Below are 22110 nucleotides of genomic sequence, written 5' to 3' on the forward strand. Positions count from 1 at the left end.
ACAAGGCAAGCATTAGCAATGATCTCTATGATCTTACAAAGACAGCTTGTCGAAGCAACTGAATGGTAGTTTGAAGGAGCTTGAGATCCTTCCCAGGCTTAGAGAAAGGGAGTACAATAACATGGTGCCAAGCATCAGGAAAAATATTCAACTGCCAAATTCAGTTAAAAACAACCAGAAGAATAGCAAGAGAGGTAGAAGAGAGACAGTGCAGCATCTCGTAATGAATATCACAGAATCTGACTTAGGTACTGCCAGACCTATGACAAGCAAGCTTGAGTTCCACCAGCATAAGAGGCGATTATAATCATCAATACGATCAGCTCAAAAGAAAAGAGGTGATGCTCTGGGCTTCAGCACCTTCCTGGCAATCAGAGAGCAAATCTGAAAATGGGATTGAAGTATACTATCCACTAACCTTTTGTATCTTGTCCCATATGACTTTGGAACTGGTGGTAGAAAAAACTATGTTGGAGGCACGAAGAAATTTGTCACTACCACAGTTGGAATGAAGTGCAGCAGCATATGTCTGGCATGGAGTTGGGAATAATAATTTTCAAGCCTCTTGGCAGGAGATATTATTTATAGCCTTCAAGCATTGCACCTCTTTCTCCTCCACCCATTTAGGGAAAGAAATAGAATGAAAGGGGTGTGGAACACTACAGTTAGCACAGCGTGATTCTAGTTTGCACTCATAAGCATCATGGTCTTTGCCACCACAACGAGCATATGTCAAAGAACCACAACATGATATTTTTGAGTGACCAGACAATTGACACTGGAAACATCTGAGAGGGTTGGAAATGTATGGCCATACATTACAGTTCAGATAATCTGCTTTGACTGTGGCAGGAGGATGTGGTGATGTAAATGTCAATATCAGAATATCAGTAGGCACCATAATTCTGTCTTTGCAAGTGGAGGTTTGGCACACCACAGAAATGCTTTAGCTGGAGAAACCAATGAGGATCTCAGACTCAAGAATGTTCTTTAAATCGCTCTCAACTATAACTCCTCTGGAAGAATTAAAAGTTGTAAAGGGAGTAAGTAACCTCCATGGGTATATTTTCCATAGTCTTCAATTTCAAGAGGAGTTTGGTATGTTGTGGTGAAGATGTTCCCACCAAAATGTCTCCAGAGTGCAACTTCTTTTCTGACTTAGGGGAGCCAGCAAGCCCCTTTAATCCCTTTTGAATAAAAAAAGAGGAAAACTGCCCTAAGGATTTCTCAAATAAAAAATGGATAATTAGAAATCAAGGTACAGATATAATCCCTTAAACCTGTAACTATACAGACCTTCACATAAAACGACACTGAAAACAAACAAAAAAATATCTGACGTGCATAAGAAGAAAAATCAGATAAATTCACTTTTTGTAAATTCTTTCCAACAGTTTAATGATCATGTGTCATATCTTAAGCTTCTACAATTAGGAATTGCACAATATACAGACAAAAACACATCTTTAGTATGCTATAATAACATAAAATGCAAACATCTATAATAGCATGTTTATATGAAAAATGTAAATATTGGATTTATTGGCTGTTTCCAATACAACCAGACTGTAACACTTATGTTTAAACTAGTGAATACTAAAATCATAGAGTTGATTTAATATAAACCACATTATACTACTAACACTGTTCCTCTGTAAATGTTCTTCTCAGTTTAAAGATAATGATTACTGTATGAAATTGTACTGTATTCCACTCATACAAAATTTTAGAAATACAGTTAACTATATTAACTGTATGAATTGTGTGTGTGTGTTTGTATACATACATACATATATTATATATACTAAGATTCAAATTATAAAATTCAGCTTGTCTTATTAAGTAGATAGTAAGAATTCAAATTCAGTACTCCTTTGAGAATCACTAACTGTGGTTATGAACATCTGGGTTATCTTTGACTGGCATCATCCAAACTTGTAACTACTGTCAATTCCCTTCCTTATTATTTGCAACTTACCAATATAACTACTGTTTCAATGAGTTTACAAGTATAGATTTATTCTTCTTGTTACTTCTCAATGTAACTTCAATTTTATTTTTCAGAAGTTAAAATAATTGTTACAAATATTAAGCAGTTTATAAGTTTGGTAGAAAAATCTTTTAAACCTGACACTCACTTTTAATTAATTGAAGATAACACTTAAGGTTTACAAGTTTCTATAAAATGAATTTTAATTAATTGTTCTGTAACACAACAAATATTTTTCCTTTTACTGAAATTTATTTTTTCACTTATTAACTGGCAAATCAAAATGATACTACACATTCCATTATATAAGTTGTGCACTGCCCTAAACAATAATATTTATGAAACTCACTACATTTATGCAATACTCTACTCAATGAGATTTATGAAAAAGTAGTGTGTACTTCCAGAAACAAATTACAGTAAAACTAAGTGTGTATCAATATGACAGTGCTTTAAATACCAATCTTATGGATATCTGCCAGCTTAAAAAAGATTATTTTATACACTGTGATATGCGTGTCTGTGTGTGTGTGAGTGTGCAGTACTTGATGTGGGATAGAGGTTTGTGAAATATTTGAAACTGAGTACTACATTACTATCATGCTTATTCTTTATTATTATAAAAGTAACTGAAATGTGAAAATTACAAACCTATTAATTAGACTAAGTAAGATAATGAAAAATAGTAAAAAACATATTCAAACATAATTTGGTATAGTAATGCTTATCAAGTGATTTACAACTTGCACGAAAGTTCAAAGGGCAATAAAACAATAAAATGAAATATAAAAAGGTGTACACTGTTATGAATTATAATATAGAAACTGACAGTTAAACTGTGTTTACAAACTTGGTCACAATGACCTAGACTGTAACAAATGGTTTATTCCTTCAATCTGTGTACCACTTTATCTCATTCCTACCTTTCTCTTACATGACATTTTAAGGAAAACAACAGTTTCTTTTTGAAGTCCCTTGCCAATTCAAATATTTATTGCATTCTCTATTGAACTTTTTCTTTCTGAAAAGCTTACAACCAATTAAAAGGTAATTCTGCCCCATTTCTAGCACTGTTTATGTGGCACACACACTTGCTGCTACTGAACTCTTGAATATACAACTATTTTAAGTTTCAAGTTGCCCCCAATGGCTTAGCGGTATGTCTGCAGACTTACAACACTAAAAACCGGGTTTCGATACCCGTGGTGGGCAGAGTACAGATAGCCCATTGTGTAGCTTTGTGCTTAATTCAAAAAACCAAAAAACAAGTTTCAAGTTTAAACCATGTAGCATTTTTAAGCTTATATTCTGTGAATATAAAAAAATCACAAAATAAAAGTAACAACTACAGGATTTTTTAATCATTATTATTCCAGTATACTAAAAGGAAGCAGATGTGTAAAGACAGTTCAACAAGTCAACTTTTATTACCACAATCAATTCAATAATATGAAACTTACCATACAACACAGGATACACCTTTCCTTTAATTCCTGTTATAGGACTATGAACAGAATTCCCATTGATGTAAAAGTTCATCTCCACATGATCATAAGTGATACCCTGTAACAAAAGATCATTATCAACAAGTTTTACGAACATGGACAGTGTTTTTAACTAAGGTAAACTGACTGATTCTCTGTTAAAATTTTCTGATATAAAACCTTCAACAAAACTTGTTATTTTTTAAAAGATTTTTATAATTTCTTTGATAGATGGCCTGTACAACTGGCAAACACAACCTTGACATCTAACACCATTGTTTGGCATTACAAAATCCTACATGTAGAGCCAGAACACACAATCAGATTTCTTCTCTCCATCTTGTAACTTTAGATTTTGTTGTATCTTGTTTCAAGGATTACCACACCTAATTCTAATCACTGAAGCCAGATTACAGGTAAATAAATATCAATGTTTTCTTTTTTATTTTGTATGTATTTATACTAATTTTTTTTTCCTGCTTACAGGATGACCATACCAAAGAATTATTGATTTTTGCAGCCTATACAAGATCATTTTATTTTTTACATATAAATACAGTGTAGGAACAATTACAGAATTTTTAGAAAAGGATGAATGTTTCTGACTGCTAAATGGTGTAAGTTTTTTTTCAGAATCTTCCCCTGTATCCACCCCTGCAGTGCATGTAAGAAAAATATAAATGATTGCAACATGCTTTTTTGATATATATGACTATAAATTTAATTTAATAAGAATGGAACTAAAAATTTTGGGAATAAAAAGTGACATCTATGGTACAAAAAATTAACAAATATAAGAATGCCATGGAAGTTAAAAGCACTAGTATCTAGTAACATCCAGGTAATTTACACAAAAGTATTCATATACACTGACCTAATTAAAATCCAGTAAAATACTCAAGGCCTAATAGGCAAATGCACCAATTGACTTGGTTAATGGCTTTTACAAACAACAGGAATGAAGCCTTTAACTTTGCACCTGTCAAAATGCTAGGTTGCTCAGATACATTATTCATCAATACATGAATATATATTTCTGACAGATACTTACCTCCTCTAACAAAAAGCTTTTTTAATTTGTACTACCCTCTTCTAGCATAATTTTTAATTTGCCACTAGCCTTGTTACTCCCACTTATTACTAAATACCAACATGCAAATGATCATACAGCTACTCTTCACCACTAAGTGTATGAGCCACTATTCCTATAGTAACTAGTGCCTTCTCTTACTCATGCACAAGTTAATCACTTTGAGATTGGTTATAATGAGCCAAACCAATTCACACCAGAAGGGGGAAAGATGGGTGGGAAATATGAACGAGAGTAAGTATCTATCACAAGCACATTTTCAGTTTAGTAAAATGTTAACTTCTGATATGGTAACTCCACTCCATTCATGAAAAAAACTAAATCCCACACTGAACTGAAGGAGGAGTGGTGAAAAGATGATCTCCCTTTAGAATATGCCCAACTGAAGACCATTAGGTGTGACAAGGAATGAAAATCAACAACCCATTGGGAGACCATACCACATCCAAGACAGGGTGAAAAGATGATCTCCCTTTAGAATATGCCCAACTGAAGACCATTAGGTGTGACAAGGAATGAAAACCAACACCCCATTGGGAGACCATACCACATCCAAGACAAGTATACTCTTTGCCCTTTAGTAATGTATCAGCAAAACATAAAGGAAATGAATGTGGAAGAGACTCAAAATAAGAAAAAAATATACAAATAATGAAAACCCCTGGCTTAGAGTGGCTAGAGTGTGGCAGACTATAAATGGGAGTTTAACCTCAAGCAATGTGTGCACCTCTAACATCAGATCCACCAGAAACTGACAAACAGCAGATGGAAGGAAGGAGGAGAATTCAGGCAGGTGTTCATCTCCAGTCCAAAACCTGGTGAATGAGTCATTCAGTCAGTGGTAGGAGAGGGGGAAACAGCCTTGCACAAATAGGAAGTTATGTGTCATGTCCAACTAAAACCAACACAGAATTCACTGGGAACCAACATCCAGTGGACAACAGAAAGAGGGAACACAATTCTGTGGTTACATTTACAGTCTAAAACCTGGTGATATAGGAAATTTAGCATCCAGTTTGTGGTATGAAGGATGTATCAGTCAATCATGTATGAGGACTGTCTCCAACAAACACACAATTCCCAGGAATCAACATCCAGAGGATGGTAGGAACAATAAATGTCTCAGATGTGTGGGAAAACTGCATTTTTTGTTAATTATTTGTAAATATATATATATTTATTTATGGCAGAATGCTACATCCAACACCTGGCAGCAACTGGAATTCTACCTCAGGTTTATGGTTGGAAGGGCATCACACCACTGATATCTGTTTTGTGCACACTCAGGAGAACAAACTTCCAATGTGCACACTGTAACTAGTTCCTTGTAACTAGGACTCCCATACTTCACTGGAAGGAGTGAAACAATATAAGAAAGCCCCCTTATATTCAAGATCACACTATAACTGGATCAATACAGTATTTTAATTCTTAACATGAAAATCCTCTTGCATTCAGAGTGACCCAGTGAAATATATTATTGTTATATAGTAGCTATAATCAGTGTAAGGACTGAAGTATACTTTAGTTATACAATAGCTATGATCAGTGTAAGGACTGAAGTAAACTTTTGTTATAATATAGCTATAATCAGTGTACAGACTGAAGTATACTTTTGTTATATAATAGCTATGATCAGTGTACGGACTGAAGTATACTTTTGTTATAAAATAGCTATGATCATTGTAAGGACTAAAGTATACTTTTGTTATATAATAGCTATGATCAGTGTAAGGACTGAAGTATTCTTTTGTTATATGATACTAGGCTTCCGCTAGCTATTAGCCACAGTGGCAAAAGATAATAATTTTTTGGTCTTGGATGGTTTTCCTTTATTTATTCTTCTCAAGTTTCCGTTTTGAACAGCTTTCGTGGTTTTTATCGCCATCCACACCATTAATTATGACAAATGACCAGAGGAGCCCCCCCAGCGAGTTGAAAAAACAAGAAACGTCTTTAAAAACTACCACTGACTGTAATATATATTTTCATTATATATGTATTTTTATGATTTCAGGGATATGACAACTAACAAATTAAAATTTAAAAAATTATTACTCAGCTGTGCTGATGATTTCTTTTATTTTCACTTCTTGTGCTACATGTCTGATTCTGCCAGTGGTACACAAACAGTAATCAGAGAAAACCTGACTTTCGTCAAACCTACATATGGGCTGTATCAAAGTGGAAATCCCAAGTTTCATTTGACATGTGTTTGAAGAAACTGAAGCTTGCAGCAGTGATCAGACTGTTGATGTGAAAAAAAATATACCCGCGATTTTCACAGAGTTGTTAAAGAAACTTGGTTTTCACAGTTTCCTTGGTTGGAACATGTTTCTCAACAAAATACATTTCATTGCAAATTATGCAGGGACAACAAGAAGACAAATATTAATGCTACCACTGGGAAAACTGCTACTAAGCCTAAAAAACACGACTTGGTGAAGCATGCACGGTCAGAAGATCATCGCAGTGCAGTAGCATCTCAAGTTTTGAAGAAGAACATGTCAACTGCTGCTGTTAGTGTGTATGTGGAGTGTAAAGGTGGCATTCAGGTACAGATGGCAACACCTTTATACTGATAATTTATATCAGGTATCTTTCATCATTAGGTAAGATTACAAGTCTATTCCTTGCTGTGTGTGAGCTGACCAACACTGGGGCTGATTCTATCTACAACACAATGTGCTCAGTCATGGCAGATTGAGGATTGTTTGATGTTGACTTGGTTGGACTTGCAACTTGATGATGCAATAGTCATGGTGGGAATAAGAACAGGTATTGCTACAAAATTTAAGGAGGAATGACCCTGGATAATAACAAGTCATTGTTTGGCACACAGATTACAGCTGGCAGCTGAAAAGGCAGCAAACCAGGTGCCATTCCTTGTGAAGTGCATTTCAGTTTTGAACCAGTTTGCAAAAAGCCTGAAATATTCTCCTAAGTTATGGAAGAGAGCAAAGCATTGCATGGAGAGAAAAGAAACATAATCACGCAAGTGTTCTTTACATGATAGCTCTCTTTTAATGATTCCATTCAAGCACTAGTCAACTGTATTGCATCTGTGATAAGCTGCCTGCAGGTCGTAGCAATGGAACGTGGTACTCCAGGCCGAGCTTTGCTACATGGTCTAGTCCAGCAAATGTCATGTTACAGCTTTGTCATGATGACACATTTTTTGACTGATGCTGTAGGCATTCTCAGACTTTTGTCAAGATCTCTACAGAGCTTATTTATCTTATGATCAGGCTAAAGCAATTATTGATGGGCCAATTCTGTCAATTCAGTTGCTGGTACACATTCCTGGTCCTTACACATACACTGCACTAAAGGAACTCCCACAAGCTCCTGATGCCAGTGGTTACACTTCTTACAGAGGCCATGACATCAAAGATATTGATAAACAATGTGAAAAGTACAGATCAGCTGCTGAGTCATTTGTTGAAGAGGTGGTCACAAAATTACAAGTAGCATTCCCAGACACTAACATCATGTCAGTTTTTTCAATATTTAGCCCATGTCACAGCAGAGCAGTATCTGATGAGGATGATCTGAAGAAACTCATCTAGTACTTCTCTCCTTTCATCAATGAGGATGAGGCACTGACTGAATGGCTGCTACAAAGGAACATAATGGAACAGAATGCTCACAAAAACAGAAACATGAAGAGCTTCTACAAGGAATACATCCACCAGACCCGTCAAACTTTTCCAAATCTCTCCCAGCTTACAGCAATTGGATTAATAATTCCAGTTACATCTGTTGACTGTAAGCAGGGAATTAGCAGGTACAACAGCATCAAAACAGATGCCAGAAGCAGTCTGTTTGTGGCCAAGACAGAAATGTTACTGAACTTATCCATGGAGTCCAAACCTTTAGACCATTTAAACATTGGCTCTGCATTCAGATATGGGGTCACTCACAAAAACAGACGTGGGTACTATGCCCTGTTGAAGAAATGTGCTTCTAAACCTCAGGTGTCAACTTCTACCACATCTTCTGTTGAGAATGATTTGGCTGAATTGCTGCCATTGGATTTATCTACTTACTAGTCATGCTACTGTATTCCAGTTTTAAGTAATATTTTTTGTTTCTGTGTTATTTTGAGAAATATATCTCTTTATTTTCTTCTTTGTCATGTTTATTTTGTTTTTTTGGTGGGAAGATTACTGGGGAATAAAAAATACTACGAAACTTAATGTCTTGTAGATTTTCACATAATTACAACTATTTTTCACTGGATGGAATTGATGCATATTAAAAGTCACGCACCACAGCTTTTGCCGACCTAAAATTGTGGTTAAACGACTGTCACTGTGACTAAAAGAAAATTACTTTGTTTAGTCACAGTAGCTAAGAGAGTTATTTTTCTAGTGGAAGTCCAGTAATAGCCATAATCAAAGAAAGAAATGTAGGATACTTTATTTATACAGTAGCTGAAATCAGTTAAATGTTAAAATAAGAACAGCATAAGTTCTTCAAAATACCAAACAAGCATTTATGGTATATACTAAAATAAAATCATAGAAATATGCACAATAGTTTCAACGTATACATTTATAAACTCAGTCATTCGTTCACTGAAACAAAGAAGTTTGAAAAAAACCACAAAGACAAAAGAAAAAAAGAGTGTTTATGACATTTAAACTTGTAGAATAAAAACACAAACATTTCTGTCTTTGTCATCTTAAAGATTCTTAACCTAGAATATTACAGGTCAAAATATAAATGATAATTACCATATTTGGATCATAAAAAAGACACAGCAGATTCTAATAGTTTGTTTAAAATCTTTCACCTCAAAATACTCCTTTCAATATTTTCTATATTATTACACAAAAGCACATCAAATATGAAAAGAAGCCTTGGTTTGAAGACAAATATGCATTAGAATGACTGGTTAATTAAAGAATTATATTACAAATGGACATTAATCACATATACAAAACAACACACAACTGCTTAAATAATTTAACAAGAAAAAAAGGTTTAGTATAACAGTTAAAACCAGTTCAGTGTAAATAAAGAGGTAAGTCAGGCTTTGTGAATTTGTAATTAGTTTATATCTATCTAAAGCAACTTTGTATAAGGATATCTAGTGGTAACTTGTCTTACCAGTACATCACCTTCTTGTGGTATTTCCACATGTTTATGCAAAACTTCTCCTTTATGTGTGATTGTTCCTTCACTTGTCAAGACCCACGTTTGACTATCCTGTCCAAGTGGTACATGACTGAGATCTGCCACATCAGTAGCAAGACCAACACCCCACATACCTTTATAACACAAAACCAAAATTATGTATAGTGGTTATAAATAATTAGAGCTTTTCATTTTAAAAATACATTTACTACATTAAAAAAGCTATTTTGATCATTTCATATATTATACAAACAACATTTATAATATTCTACACTAATTTGAATGGCATATCTAGTTAAGGTAACTGAACAGATGACTAATAGAAACTCAAATTTTCGATTATTATTATTTCTGATTATTCCACTATTCAAATATTTCAAGTATTACCCTTATATTTGTTTGCTGACAACTGCTTAATGGGTTAGCTGCACTCTCCTCACCCTAGGTATCAAAACTTTATCCCAATTTTTTAACAGTATAAAATTGTCCAAATTTAGGATAGCATGACTCAAATATCATACCTACTGATGCCAAACTTGTTCTTCCTGAAAATCACATGGGTTTTTATATTTTTATTTACAATGGCAATGCTACTAAAGCTATAAGCTATTTCCTACTATCTCTAATTTTGAATTAGTGTCTAAAGAAAAGACAAATGAATGGCAGCACCTAGTGTCAGCTCTTGGATTACATATTAGTATTAAATAAAGTGTAAATTTAATGGATTTTTTAACAGTGTTATGTTTTTAACTTGTAACTGCATGAACATATTTTTTAATGTTGATTAAAGTGTAAAATCAGTTTTTGCATTACTTAACATTTTACCTTCTTACCTGTATAACTTTGTTCATTAGTGTTAAACAAAGTAGAAATTTACTTTTTACACAATGAATTTGTATTCTGGTACATTTAGAAACTAAAGTTTTTGATTATGGGGTAAATGTGCCCTACAAAGCAGCATTCTTTATTTACTTTAAAAAATGCAGCTTTTTTAATAATATGATAAATATAAATGTAGCAATTGATTTTCATAAACAATAAAAAAGATCAATAAACCAATACTTACGAATTTCAATGCTACATTAATTATGTTATTAAGGTGCCAACAAAAAAACAAATTTGCAACTACAATGCATTTCATTTCATATAAAATAATATAGACATATTTTACAATAGATTACACACTGTTGTAAACTAGTACTTTTATGCAGTATCTAGAGAAATGGCTCACTGTTTATAAATGAAAAAAAAAATTAATAATGACAAGTTACTGAGTATTCAGAGAGTGCATAAGTTTAGTGTCAGAAAAGTTGTTGTTCATAGTTTAGTGTTAAAAATAAACTTTACTGTATCTATTATCAAGGAAATTCTGTATGCAAGTTTAGTTATAAATTAGATGTACTTACTACAGACTCAGAATTTTACTTCAAACACATGCTGCGCACTCAGGCCTGAATATAAACTGTAGTAATTATTATAAAAAAAAACAGTTTGTTATTGTTAAGTAGATTGAAACAAATAATTTTACAGAATCCACCAAACAACAGAACAATGTTACAATACTTGTGGCAGAAGTGGAATTATTTTAGTTAAAATAGAACTTTGACCAAACTTCAACTTTCAAGAGGACCCCACAATCACAGAGCAAGACAGGAAATTTCATACAGAAAAATGGAAAGAAAAACAAACAGAAAGAGGCATAGCATTAAAATAAGATCAAAAAAACAGACAAGGTTAAAACATCAAGAAATAAGAACTGAGAACTTAAGAAAAGAATTAAGAGATATTACACTTAAAGAAATATGGAGCAATGTGCAATGGGAAAATTTCATCCACCCCAAATAAGATGACAAATTCATTATTTGTGAAAAAGTGTCCATGAGTCCATACGTTTGTTGATTGAAAAACCCTTTTAGTGTGTTGATCAACAATAGTTCTACACCAATAGCTGTTTGACCTATTTTGCTAATGAAAGGCAGGAAATCATTGACAGACCTACAGCTGAAAAAAGAAGTGATTAATGCACAGAGAAAATGAACATAAAATATCAGTGAACTGGAAATTAAAAACTATGAGAAAAACCTCTATTCAAAGTGATGTGTCAGTAATTGACAAGGAAAGACAAAATTTGTACAGTAAGGGTAAATTCTTTCTTCTTGTTGGAACTTTATGTCTGCATATTGCTCAGATCTAATGCAGCTCTCTAAGAAAAGGAAGGTGCTAGAAAAATAGTCTAAGTTCTCACTAGTTTGCATTCAGTCTCCCATAAATTCAGCCTCAGAGCCAAGAGGAAAAAAATCATCAGACTGTATGCAAGACTCTAGCTCTCTGCACATACAAACTTTATGTTCTCTGCAGAAGGTGCTCCTCAACACCTGAGTAATATTATAGCACTAGACTCATGAGGTGGTAGAGGAGGGATATTGGAAAACTATTTTATGTACATATGTTACAAATCAAGACAATAAACAAAGGCTCAAGTCCCATGAAAAAGATCTAAAATAATTCAAAAGAAAATGTTGCAAATGTAGTAATAGCACTCAAGAAAATGTACAATAAACACATAAGACCATCTTTATAATTATCTGTAATAATGGGAAGCTTAAGTACAGATTGGGTACAGAGGACACTGATGTAGGTACAAAAATTCATACAATTAAAATCGTTATAGGCAATTTAGCATGGTATCAAGACTGAAGCAAAATAAGAAAAAAATCATATCAATGTTCAGATGGCCAAAATAGAGAGGGCTAAAGCTAAAGTGTGAAAGGAGGTATATGTGTCAAAGATATATTTTTTATAATTATTCAAATTAATATAAAATGAAACATAGTAAAAATACCATGATTTAATTTTTTATTTACATACTTTTACTATATAAGAGAAGTAAAACATTGTAACAGCTTCTTTTATGAAATAAATCACTAAACAATACAAGGATTTTACAACTAATTATCATTTTGAAATTGTTTTGTTAAACTTCCATGCATAGATTCAATATTTAAGATTTTCCTGTTAAAACAGATATGGAACTGAAATTCTTTTACATCCACAGTGGAAACTTCTAAACTTACTTTGGCTGTAAATTCTAACATGATGAGATAATTAAAAATTTCACAGCAAATACAAAACAAAAAACACACACAGTACAGTGATACTGATGAACTTGATTTTGAGAATTGTATATCTGAGTATAAAGTGAGTGAGTCTGATAAGGTAGTGTTTCAAATAGTTTATTTTTGTGCAAAGCCAGAGCTTCAATGTGAAACCATAAACAGACTACTAGATTTTTACTCCCCAAGTGTTTTGGAAACTAAAATAAAAAATTTAAGTTGGCTTTAATTACTGAAATGCAGAAGGTCATATCAAACTGTTTACATAATAACACTATAAATGTCCCCAAAGAGTTTTACAGTGTCCTGATAGATGAATCATGTGACCTAGGACTTGAAGAAAAAACAAAAAATCTAGCCATTTGTGTAAAATGTGTGCACAAAGGCAATGTTGAGACATCTTATTTATGGAGTGTAAAGGTGGATAATGATAAAACCCCTACAATTACCCAACATTTGAAGAATAGCTAATTAATTAGGAGTAGATGTGAAAGGAAACAGTAAGCTTATGTATACAAGGAGCTGCTGCTATGATAGGTTACAGAGAAAGCTTCTGTGTCTTATGAGGGACTTCTTCAAAAGTAAAGTACCAAACATACAGACTTCACAAGAATATCACTAATAGGCTAACACAATAAAATAAAAATATTATCCATAATCAAGGATCCACACTTGTGACTTTTTTTTTTTTTATGAAGGTCTAAAAGATGATACTGATGCTGCAGATTTTTACAGAACCAATAAATTTCAAATGACGCAGGGAAAAATTGAAACTGAAATGATTACCATGTTTAATAACCATTATTTGGAATATAATTAATGGTCTAGGTTCAAAAGCATATTGAAAGGCATACAATTGATTGATTCATTGATTTAGTGTTTTATGGCACAAAGCAGCTAGGCTATCTGCATCAAACGTCCAGTGAAAAGGTCAAAATAAATTAAATGTAGTAAAATATATAAAAGGAAATGAAGGTAAAACAAAACATCATTGAAAAACAGAAAAAGTATAAAACCAATGTGACACCTAGTCTACAATGTTAAGAGAGAAAGCAGAGTAAGAGAAGTTGTAAAGGACTTTCTCTAGCAAAATGGTTATGATCATAACCCGCCAGGAAGACTAACAGGTAAGTACAAGAACCACCGTCAGTCACCTGAAGTTGGCCTTTCCAGTCCTGGTTCCGGGTTATGTTGTCATAACAGCCATTATCAAAAGGTAAAATAAGAAAAGTGTTAAAAGACATAAAGCAAAATTGTAATAAAAATTAGCCAAATGTCCTATAAAAAGGTAAAAGTGAAGTGAATGTAGTAAAATGTGTAAAAGGAAACAAAGGTAAAAACAAAACAGCAATTAAAACATAAAATGGCGTAAAACCAATGTTGACATCCAGTCTACAAAGTTGTAAAGAACTTCTTGTAGCAGAATGGTAATGAGCATAACCTGCCAGGAAGACTAACAGGTAAGTACAAGAAAGGCATACAAAAACTCAAAACTGAACATTTATGTACGAAGGTTATTAAACAGTATGATTATCAATTTCCTAGCATTTAAAAATTGTGTTAGCTTTATGCTTCTATATAACAACCATTGATTGTGAAAGAGCCTTTTGTGTACAAAACAGACTCACGAGAACATTAAGATTCTCTATTAAGGCAGAAAAGATACTATTTAATGAAAACTGTTATGTTAGGCCTAGTAGTTTTATTACATGATCACAATTCTGTAGGGTAATGCTAAGAACAGAAAAAGACAAGGCTTTCACAATCATGCAAACACAGAATTACAAAAATAAAAATAACTGCATAAGCTTCATATGTTTTTGTTTTTGTTTTCTTGAGGCTTAATACACAATAAGAACACACTAACAATTCCAAACTCTTATAAATTTTCAACTGTTACATAAACTAGCATACAGATGGTTGTTCATGATACAGAATTACTGATCACCTTCCCAGATAGTGACAAAAGCAACATTTTATCAGTACTGTACTAATCATGTCAAATTATCTGCAGCACTGATAAGACAAAGACTGGAGGCTGTTTAACAGCTTATTTAAGTATCTTAGCATTTCAGAGTGTTTGGCTTAGAGAGAAGGCTGTCTTTGTTTTTCAATTAAAATGGCTTCTTTGATTTTACACTTGTTACTATTTGGTTCTTTGTTTAAAATTAGTGTTTTTAAGAGACATACTATACATTTTGAATTGCAATAGTTCTAACTATGAGTTGTTGTTTTTTAACTTTTTCATCTAATCAAATCATTACTAAATCAGATAAGCTTAGTTGGATTTAACAAATATGGTAACTGAAAGCAAAAAATTCTCACAACACAAATCCTTATTTAAGGAATATTTTTATTTATCTTATCTAAACAGGATACATAAATAACCTGGCTAACTGGCAACCTCTTTCGAATTACCATCATAATACATATTAAATAAAACCAATTTTACTGTAATTTGTGTACTGTGATTGTAAATCATGTATTAATTATTTAAATTCTGATTTATACAACATCAACAAGGGGTTACTACATATTCTGATTATATAATTGGAATGCACAGTTATCTGAAGCTGACATCATGATTTTACCAAGTAAAAATATTCAGATTATCTTTAATAGAACTTTAACCAAAATAGTTTGTTTTCACCTCAAAAAACTTTTCTATTGTTCCAAAATATGCAAATAGCAACCATCAGAAGATTTCTATCATGTTAAACAAAGGGTAATTCATACTACTTAAAGCTAGCTATTATTGAAAATATTGTAGCTTCTCCTGTGGTTTCCAACTATTAACTTTTATAATGATGTTGATCTGACATGGAAATTTTCCCTTGTTCACAAGACAATTAAAAAAAAAAAAAACACCCAATCTGTAAGTACAGTGATCTAATTCCCAAATTTTTTAAGGTTTTATATACACAATCGAATAACCAAAAAACATTAATAACTACAATGATACCAAAGAATTCCACTACAATTTATTAAGCACAGTAACAAAGATTTATTTAGATTTTTAAAAAATATGACTTCAAGCAGACTAAAGACACAACCTACCTCTTTAAAAATTTGGATTGAAAGAATGTGGTACCCTTTCCACAGATTAAAATGACCGAGAAAACCACTCTGGAGATATTCTAAGCTATTGGTTGGTTATTAACATGCCATATACTGTAGTAAGAGCATATAAGGGACCATTTCAAAAAATTGAAAGAGTTAAATGGGGCCACCATGTTTGATTCAGTACATAAGTCACATTTCAGCAAAATCAAAAGATACTAGGTTCTTATTTTATATATCTAGCTTGTCAAAATTAGTGATTTGAGTACTTAATTTTTACAAAAGTACATCACAAACATCTAATTTTAAACAGTGATGCATTCAATATACCAAGTGACTCACTTAAATCTATATTTAACTGTGTTCTTTTAATACTTAGTTTTAAATTTAAAAAAACATAACTCATATGTAATAATAAAGTTTGCATTATAATCTAGAATTTGGTTCTAAATTTATTAATACAAATTCATAAAATAGTAGTTCAATAAAATTTCAAATGCAAATCAACAAATGTGATGACGTGGCCTTTGACATGTGACTGTTGTGAAAGGGATAAAACTGATGCTTTTGGGCATGATTTGCTGCAGCTGAAAAAGTTGAAAATGAAAAGAAGTGTTACTAGGCAAATTTCAGTGCTAATACACACTTAGAAATATGATTTTTTTAGGCAAAAATGTAATTTAAAATCAGTCTGGTTTGTCACTGTAAAATGAACTAATTGTTGTGTGTGTTTGAGCCTTTAACATGATGAATTATACATATCAAAGTAAAAGTTATATCATGTCAGTGAAGGAAAAAACTGTAATCCCCATATTTGCATTAAAAAAAACCTTTTATCCATAGTTAATAGAGACTCAGGAAAACTGGTTATGCACATGCTAAATAAGAGTACATAGTTTCAATAGAATTACATTTTTACAAATTGATTGAAAGTATGGAACACACAGAACTGATCTGTAAAACCAATAAATGTAATTCTTGTCAGATAATCTGGCCATATTCACAAACAGAAAGTCAGTTGATTTTAAATTACTTTTGAAGAAGACCTAATCTCTCCAACAGCTTTTCAAAAATAGAAAACTTCATCAAAAATTTGCAATATCTTAAAATTTATCATTCTTTTCAAATTTCAGTTCATCTTTATTTTAAATCTGATGGAAACTGAATCCTTATTTAAGTTTTATGAAAGAAATTTCTTCCTTTCTTCAGTCTTAGTGTTTTTTGTAAGTATTCCATTAATAAGATATTCAAAATTTAAAATCTAGTAAACAACCTTTTACATATTAATAGACTTGTTTTCTTTAGCTATTTTATAATTATATTCACATGTACCCTTTAAAAACATGCAGAGAAAGTCCTCACCACTTTGCTGTAGTTTCACTTCAAAATAAGCTTTATTTTGTACGATCGGATAATTAGCAAGGGCTCCACCACTTCCACAAATTCTATGTCCATTTTTCACAAGCACCACATCTTGACCTGAAAAATAAAATACATTTACAATTTTTTTAATCAAATCTCACTTACATGAAAACTGTCTTATTCCATAAGGATTTCAAGAATGTGAAATCACACTGTTATGAATTAATTCTTGAATACAATTTCAGAGCTTATACAGAAAGTTTAATTCCTAGTAGTGTGTATTTAAAAAAAAATCAACTAGTATTCCTGAAATAAGTTCTGAAATTACTACAGTTACTTCATAACAATTTTTATTATAAATTTTAACCACTTACTCAATTTTATTACTATTAAAACTCAATCAGTTAATTATTTTTCTCATGTATGAAAAAAGATTCAAAACAATGATTGAAACTACAAAATATATTAAGTTATTTTAACCCTATTTGCAAGTTTGTTCATATATACAGAAAAGTGGAGCATCATTTTGAAATAGAATGTCAAATGAACTGAAAATGCCCTGTGTGTAATTCAAAAGCTTAAGCAAAACTTTCACATATGGTTTCTGTAACTGGGAAAGAACAAGTATATTAGTATGTGTAGAATCTTCAAAGACAATAAGCACATAATACAGCTGCAATACTAGCCAACTAGCCTATCTGCTCATTGCTTCACCAACAAGTATCTAATTTGATCAACTAACAACATTTTATGAATTTACCAAATGAAAATTACAGGACTTCCTCAAGGGTTTTTGCCATTTAGCCTTAAAACAGAAATGGTTATTCATGCCTCTTAGGTCTTCAAAATTAGTTTGAAGTTTACAGCAGCAATTTAAGGCATCTGGATGGATCATGTAAATACACCTAACAAAGCAAGTCATGGAAATTTATATTTTATCAGTCAAAACTGAATGATTAACCCCCACTACCACTGAAAGATCCAACCTAGTTTCTCAAAGGAACATCCAGTTTTCCAAAAGATAATATAGTGCCAATTCCACTTCTGTACTTAAGAATTTTACTACACTGTCCTAATCTCACAATGTATTTTTGAGTTAAAGATGCTAGTAAGAACATTTAACTAATGTCCTATGGCAAAGCAGTCATAAAATCTTTTGTAATTCACCTATTACTCATAACTACAACTCTATTATTAATTATTGTAGACTTCAAACAGCTTTTCTGCTAGACAATTTAGTAAAAACTTTGTAGACCACCTAGACAATTAATTATATTTACAATATCAACTTCAATTTTAAAATAATAAATTCTGTGAACTCTACACACTGTCAGGTTTTTCTAGTTGCACTTCTATCACAAGTGTTGTCTATAATTATTTGCTTACCCAACTTCAAGGTATTCATTATTGACTTAGCAGACATAGCCTTAATAAAGATTCCAGTTAGCCTACAATGGAATATGGAATGTAACTTCCTATTGATCTATATTACCTTATTTTCAGGGTTGTCATATGTATATAATAAAAAGTGCAACAAACTTCTGGGATTTCCTTGCATTTTAAACATATTTCTGTATTTTTGAGATGTTAAGCCCTGTATGTATGTTTCTAAATATAATCTTTGCATTCAAATGTAACAGCATTATTGCGAAAAAACACTAAAATCAGTCATATTTGTTCTTCATGGATTGAATAAAGTTTCCAAACTTCCTCTTTTTACTTTGCTCATTTTGTAGCTGCATTAAATGATGTAACTTATGAATAATCAGAATCCACTTGAAAAAAATCACAGTAAATATTCTAAAACTCAATTATGGATGAAAAATTAAAAAGAATTTTAATACTTGTTTACTGAAACTTTTATAAACATTTTCTGTTAACTACTCAGTGTAAACTCTCATATTTTGGTTTGCAGAGATTTCAATTAATTTGTCAAACCTATAAAAGAAGCTCTTTCTTCTCTCTTTTTTTACAGTCTATTTAATAAAAAGGAACCTAACTTAGTAACTTTTTGTGAAGAGCTTTACCAAAAGCCTTTTAAATACATGCATGAATTACATAAAAATGGAACCTTTCAGCACATACCAAGTTACATTCATATACCTAGCCAACAGAATTTTAAGGTCATTTTACAAACACAAATCACACCAAATCATTATACAAACAGAATTCTTACTGTCTTAGGAACTTAATACCCTTAGGTATTTTGAAAAACTGAATCAAGTCCTTTAATTCTTCCTCTCTATATACAAAATAAATTAAATACTTTAAATATTGCCTCATACTTTATCCAACTTAAACCAATTTGTTATTACAATAATTTATCTCAATGTTTTTCACAACTTGCTAAAATTTTAACTTTTAAGATAAAAACTTTGGATCTAAGACAATGTCTCACCTCAGTGATTCCTAACTCCCACTTTAAAACAAACCAACTCTTGATGTTGCATTCCTATTCATAAATAGATTTTTGCAAAAACTTTGCATTACTTTGATAAAGCATAAATGCATATTTTGTGAAAAACTATAACTGTAAGACTTAAATGCAGTAATAAAATGAAGTTGACCACCAAAACTTCTATAATTGTTATGAATATTCAAGACGTTTTTGAACAATGTTTCAATTGTGGGCAAATGCTCCAAGTTTTTCTTTACTTGAATTGAATCATCACATCTTTTTGTGTGTTCAGACAACTTTTTTCATATATCTTTTGTATTTTCCAATCATTTTTTTGAAAATTTTTAGTCAATTGTTTGATTGAAATATAACCATTTCTTTCTATTCAGATGCCAATTTTATGTAACAAAGTGCTGAATTGTTTGCAACAAAGTGTAATTTCTCATCTTGAAAAATACAAGTTATAATTACCAAATTACCTACCTAATTAGATTCTCACTTTGAAACAAAGAAACTTTCAAGATCTCTTAAAAAAGAAAGAAAAAGGTAGACTATATAAAAAATATTTGGGTGAGACATTGTCATTTTTTTCCAAAAGCAGGTGAGCTACTGTTTGGCGAGACTTTGTCTGTATCTCCAAAACTTCAGAAAGTAGTTAAAATAGTGTATTGAACAGATGGTCCATAACATGCATGAGTCGACATATGTATGCCAAGAACATATACAAGTTACATATATTCATGTAACACTGACTGAATATATTAAACCCAAAATGGCTTAAAATATTTATGCCATTTCCCTTGTTTGTATGAAAATAGAGAGTTATTATTTCATGCCACAATACCTTGACATGTATGAGATCATGTTTTTAGAAGCTATTAGATACACCAAACTTGTATTTGTAGTCACTATAAGCCGATAGTCTGCAGTGATAAAATAATGTATTATGTTGCAAAATATAAACTCACAATTTGTACAAAAACAAGGGAAGCAGTACAAGTATTTTATTGAGTCATTTTGAGTTTAACATATTCAGCCAAACACTTTGTTATCAAAACACCTAGGTAATCAGAAATGTATTTCACCTGATGAAAGTAAAATATGTTAATAGTTTAACTTCTGATACCAAATCTTTACAAAGTAGTTACTGAAGTTATTAAACAACGGTCCAAAACCTGCATAAATCAAAGTCTTACGAATGCCAATGATATACATAAGTTAAATATATTCAGAAAGTGGTCATAGGAGTTTTAGTTTCAATAGGGTTTTAGCAATAATCTTAGATTTGTATACGATATGGTCACTGTTATTATTATTATTACATTCAACTATAATACTTTAGGCTTCTTTAATTATATAACAATACTAATTAGTATTATTAGTAATATCACACTTCGTTATTTACTATTAACACCATCAATATTACTAATAGCAATAAGTAAAAACTGTTTTTTGAGGTAAAGCCAAGTTGTTAATACAATTCCGGAAAATATCCAAGTAAAGAGCAATACCCAGTTAGAGGCTAGAAACAGAATTAAAAAAATAACTAGTTTTAGTTTTATTACTCTTTCGTACTCAAATTTCACTAAATACGCTCGACTTTTTGTTTCGATTAATTTCAAATTCAACTTTTAGTTTCAAGTCTGAATATTTCAATGAATGGTCAAAATACTTAGACGGCAATTAGAAACAAATAACTGTATGTATGCAATTATACTTGTAAAGTATGCCACCGTGATCTTCTGTCACGAGATCAACATTTTGAGAGAAATGTAAGTCACCTACCCATACGTTTTGTGTCTAACATTATCAAATCGGTACATTCTTCCATCATGCTATATCCAACGGCAGAGTTTGGTGCGTTTAAACATCTCCGAAAACATGATCTCATACAGTCTGCCATGACAAGATAACGTATTAGGGTACGAAATGTTAACTCACTATTTGTATACAGACAAGGAAAATATCATAAATATTTTATGGAGTCGTCTTGTGCTTAAATATTCAGTCAAAGTAATCAGTGATGTATTTCACCCTATGACGGTAAAATAAGTTGTTTTTTTCTCTCTCTCTAGGTGTTTGGGAATATATATTTGTATACCCAGGAGGGTCAGGGTCACTAGATCTCTTCCTCCTTCCATTACTTAGTTGGGTTGGGTTGGACTGTTTAATATGTTTAGAGTAAATACAAAATGCCTTAGATAATGCCATAACTTTAAATCTGGTCCTTTTCAAGGCAATGTCCATTTATATTATTCTTTCATTTTTTAGTACTTTTTACAAAAGTCTAGAACGTAGGTGGCCTGTTTTATTTTAACAGTATTTTATTATTATTATTTTAAATTTGATTTTATCTTAAAGATCTGATGTACAAGTTTAATGGGGAGAGGTGTTTAGGTCTCTCTTCATCATATATACAATATCTGTCTAGTTCGCATAACAACTCATTTTTTTCGCCAATTTTTATCAAA

The 22110-nt window shown here is 31.7% G+C and overlaps 1 protein-coding gene across 9 annotated transcripts in view; it reads right to left on the reverse strand.

The window, feature by feature from the left end:
• The window catches only part of LOC143232405 (SPRY domain-containing protein 7-like), a 32799-nt gene extending 10997 nt beyond the window's left edge, over positions 1-21802 (reverse strand). For 7 of the 9 annotated variants that reach the window (XR_013017523.1, XM_076467825.1, XM_076467827.1 and 4 more), the window contains exons 1-4: positions 21425-21801; positions 17242-17358; positions 9680-9840; positions 3451-3553 (exon numbers count right to left, since the gene is read on the reverse strand). Coding sequence is in view for 8 of the 9 variants with exons in the window: in XM_076467825.1 (XP_076323940.1) it covers positions 3451-3553; positions 9680-9840; positions 17242-17358; positions 21425-21542 (499 nt within the window). In the remaining variant the exon portion in view is untranslated. Of the gene's footprint in view, positions 1-3450; positions 3554-9679; positions 9841-17241; positions 17359-21424 lie in introns of all 9 variants that reach the window. The other 2 variants (XM_076467824.1, XM_076467828.1) reach the window with 2 other exon arrangements.
• Between the last annotated feature and the right edge of the window lie 308 nt (positions 21803-22110).

This window comes from Tachypleus tridentatus, chromosome 11 (genome assembly GCF_004210375.1).
Source record: "Tachypleus tridentatus isolate NWPU-2018 chromosome 11, ASM421037v1, whole genome shotgun sequence".
In the NCBI taxonomy this organism is placed as follows: Eukaryota; Metazoa; Arthropoda; class Merostomata; order Xiphosura; family Limulidae; genus Tachypleus; species Tachypleus tridentatus.